We start from the raw sequence: 2,817 nt of genomic DNA, 5'->3' as shown, positions 1-2,817 counted from the left end.
GTCTCCAGACTGATCTGCGAGTGAAACCTTGAAAGCTCGCGAGATCAGGATGGTCTCACGAGGCTATAACTTGACCACCAAGAAAAAAAATTGTTTTTTTTTTTTTTTTTGTGAGAAAGCTTCCTGGAGAGGTGGCGAAACGTCTTCAAATCTTGGAAACCAAGTCTTGTGGATATTTTTTTTTATTTTTACTAATGGGTTTTAAAAGGTTCTGATTGAACACTTTAACAACACTGTTTTTATTCATCCTAAAATTAGTTCTTAATCATGATTAAGAACTAAATATTTGACGTTAGACAGTAGATCTAATCTCCACCTGTTAACTACCGAGACGTCTGTTAAACACAAAAATCTTAGAGCGTCACACGGCTCCTGCTTCTCTTACAGTTGACTCTCTGTGGATGCGTCTGTTGGGTTTGCCCAGCGCCTCGATGATCTCCAGAGCGTAGAGCAGCTTGTGGGGACTTTTAATCCTCAGCAGTTCCTTCCAACAAAGACCCTCTCCATTCTACAGTCAGAAAAAAAAGAGGAGTTTTAAAGTTTGCCAGAGTGTTGAACAGTTTTTATGGAATAATCAGCTGCATTGTTACGACTGACTGTTTCGTCCGAGATGGTCTGGAAGGCCTGCAGCATCTTGGGACATGTAGGCAGAAGCATGAGCAGCTCCCAAACCCGACGGGACAGATTCTCAGCATGGAGGTGAAGCTCCTCGCAGCGTGTACTCTGGATTTAACAAAGAAAATCTCCATTTTTACTTTCCAACCCAATAAGAACAGAGGTTCAATAAGCAGAGAGGAACGGGTTCTGCACCTCTGGACTCTCCTGGAGCTTCTCCGTGTTGGGACTGGGAGGCTTGAAACACGCCAGCATCTCAAGCAGATCGAACAGCGTTGTGAGGTGTGGCTCCTGGAGGAGCAGCAGCATGGGGATATGCTCCTTCTGAGGGGGAGGCAGGCAGGAAGCCGGCAGCTGGACGCCCTCCCCCTTCCTCTCCCTCCGCGGAGCACCCAGAGAAACAAACACCATCTGCAACCCGACACACAAACATGGCGAAGCGATGAACCGTCTGCTCGGCGATCAGATGTGGAGGAAAAGGCTGCGACAAATTCACCTGCATGTCCTTAAATCCCAGCTCATGCAGAGTCTTCTCATCGTAGTCTGTAGTGAGCTCGTGGCCGGAGGAGATCATTCGCACTGGTCCCATCAACCCGCCTGCAGAAAACAGGACAGATGTAAAACATGCGCCACCGGCAGCAGCTCACCACAGACCGACATGTTAACTGAAAAACCTCAGCGGACCTGGGAAGTCTCCTTGCTGCCGGCCGCTCTGACCAAACTCCTGCAGCTGAGCCTGCTGGTTCATCTGCTCCTTCTGCAGGTTCTCATACCAGTGGGTCACTTCCGCTCGCAGGTCTGCCACCTGATCGCTGGGGTACATTTCAATGGTCATCTGTCCAAGAACAACACAAGAGAAAGAACTGAGGAACGAGTAGAAATCAACTGATACAGTTTTTTTAATGGCCAAGACCTATACGCATGATTCCGACACCGGTATAACAAATCCCTGATGTTTTTGGGGCCGAATTTTTAGGCTTTGATTCCCCCATTTACATGATAAGAAACGCACAGATAAGAAAGTGAATCACAGGTCTACGTTCAGAAAAAATGTATTAGCAAATCAAGCTAAAATTTGACAATAGATAAATAAACGCAAGGCATCAGGTGTGGCAGATGCATTGAATTAAATTATTATAAGGATGGAAAAATTTGGCTAAAACGGACATAAGAAAAAACGCTAATATCAGCCTAAATGATCATCGAGACGATGTTTTGCACCATCGTAGGAGAGATCGTTCATTTTAAGAAAAAGATCTTCAGCAGTGAGTTCAGAGTCTTTGTCAACTCTGCACATCTATTGATGGAAGTTTGTGTCCAGTTTTCTTTCAAACAGAAGCTCAGTCAGGCTAGATAAGGTGAGCAAAAACTGAAAGATTTAATTTGAAGTGTTGCCAAAAAGATTCAAAGTCCAGACTTTAAATTCTAACACATGAATACACCTTAAACTGAACCAACTGTAGCTTTGGCTGAAGGTTCAGGGTCCAGTTGGAGGTTCAGCATCAGCTAAGGTCACATGGTTTTTACAGCTATGAACACCCTTTATTTATTGGATGTAGTTACTGGGACTCAGAATTTGGAATATCTGATCCAAAGTAGGATATTTTAACTGTAAGCCCTTGAAAGTATGAACTGTGAGGACTTTAATCAAGGATTAACAAAGTTCTAAGAGGTTGAAGTCCTGGAAAGCCCCCCCAAGCTGTAGCCCGGCTGTCAGTTTGTCACCCTACCTTGTCAGGAAGGCCAGCAGGCTGACAGACGATCCTGAGAGGCAGAGACTGTTTGTCACTCAGAGCTTTCAGGTGGCTGCTGATTCCCGTTCCCTCGATCTGCCACTGCCGAAGGTGATACGCAAACCTACACCGCAGGAGACACAATGGAATATACAGCATGTATTCAACTATTTGTCGGAACTTTATTTTATCTTTACAAAGCTAGAACAGTTAATCATATTGCATGGTAATCAGCCCTGTTCTGATCTTGGATGCGTTCGTCCCTCCTTACTTACAATAATGAAAAGCATACAGAGTCAAAACAAATTACAGACACTTTGGTTAAACAGTAACATGTTATGAATAAACCTTTAGAAAGAATCTGGTTTGTTATGGCAGGGTTCCTACAGCATAAGGCAAGTTAAATTCAAGACTTTTTAAGACTTTTTAATGCCACTTCAATAAAAATTTAAGACCAAATTCACAAGAA

General features: G+C 43.9%; 1 protein-coding gene across 3 annotated transcripts in view; it reads right to left on the bottom strand.

The window, feature by feature from the left end:
* Positions 1-2,817, bottom strand: part of usp34 (ubiquitin specific peptidase 34) — a 91,825-nt gene that overhangs the window by 44,904 nt on the left and 44,104 nt on the right. For all 3 annotated transcript variants that reach the window (XM_015380951.1, XM_015380952.1, XM_015380954.1), the window contains exons 25-30: positions 2,346-2,472; positions 1,300-1,450; positions 1,112-1,212; positions 811-1,026; positions 598-723; positions 386-508 (exon numbers count right to left, since the gene is read on the bottom strand). In XM_015380951.1, the coding sequence (XP_015236437.1) occupies positions 386-508; positions 598-723; positions 811-1,026; positions 1,112-1,212; positions 1,300-1,450; positions 2,346-2,472 (844 nt within the window). The remainder of the gene's footprint in view (positions 1-385; positions 509-597; positions 724-810; positions 1,027-1,111; positions 1,213-1,299; positions 1,451-2,345; positions 2,473-2,817) is intronic.

The sequence above is a fragment of the Cyprinodon variegatus genome, unplaced genomic scaffold, assembly GCF_000732505.1.
Source record: "Cyprinodon variegatus isolate N-32 unplaced genomic scaffold, C_variegatus-1.0 Scaffold225, whole genome shotgun sequence".
Lineage (NCBI taxonomy): Eukaryota > Metazoa > Chordata > Actinopteri > Cyprinodontiformes > Cyprinodontidae > Cyprinodon > Cyprinodon variegatus.
The sequence above is the reverse complement of the archived record's forward strand: the minus strand, read 5'-3'. Positions and strand labels throughout refer to the sequence as shown.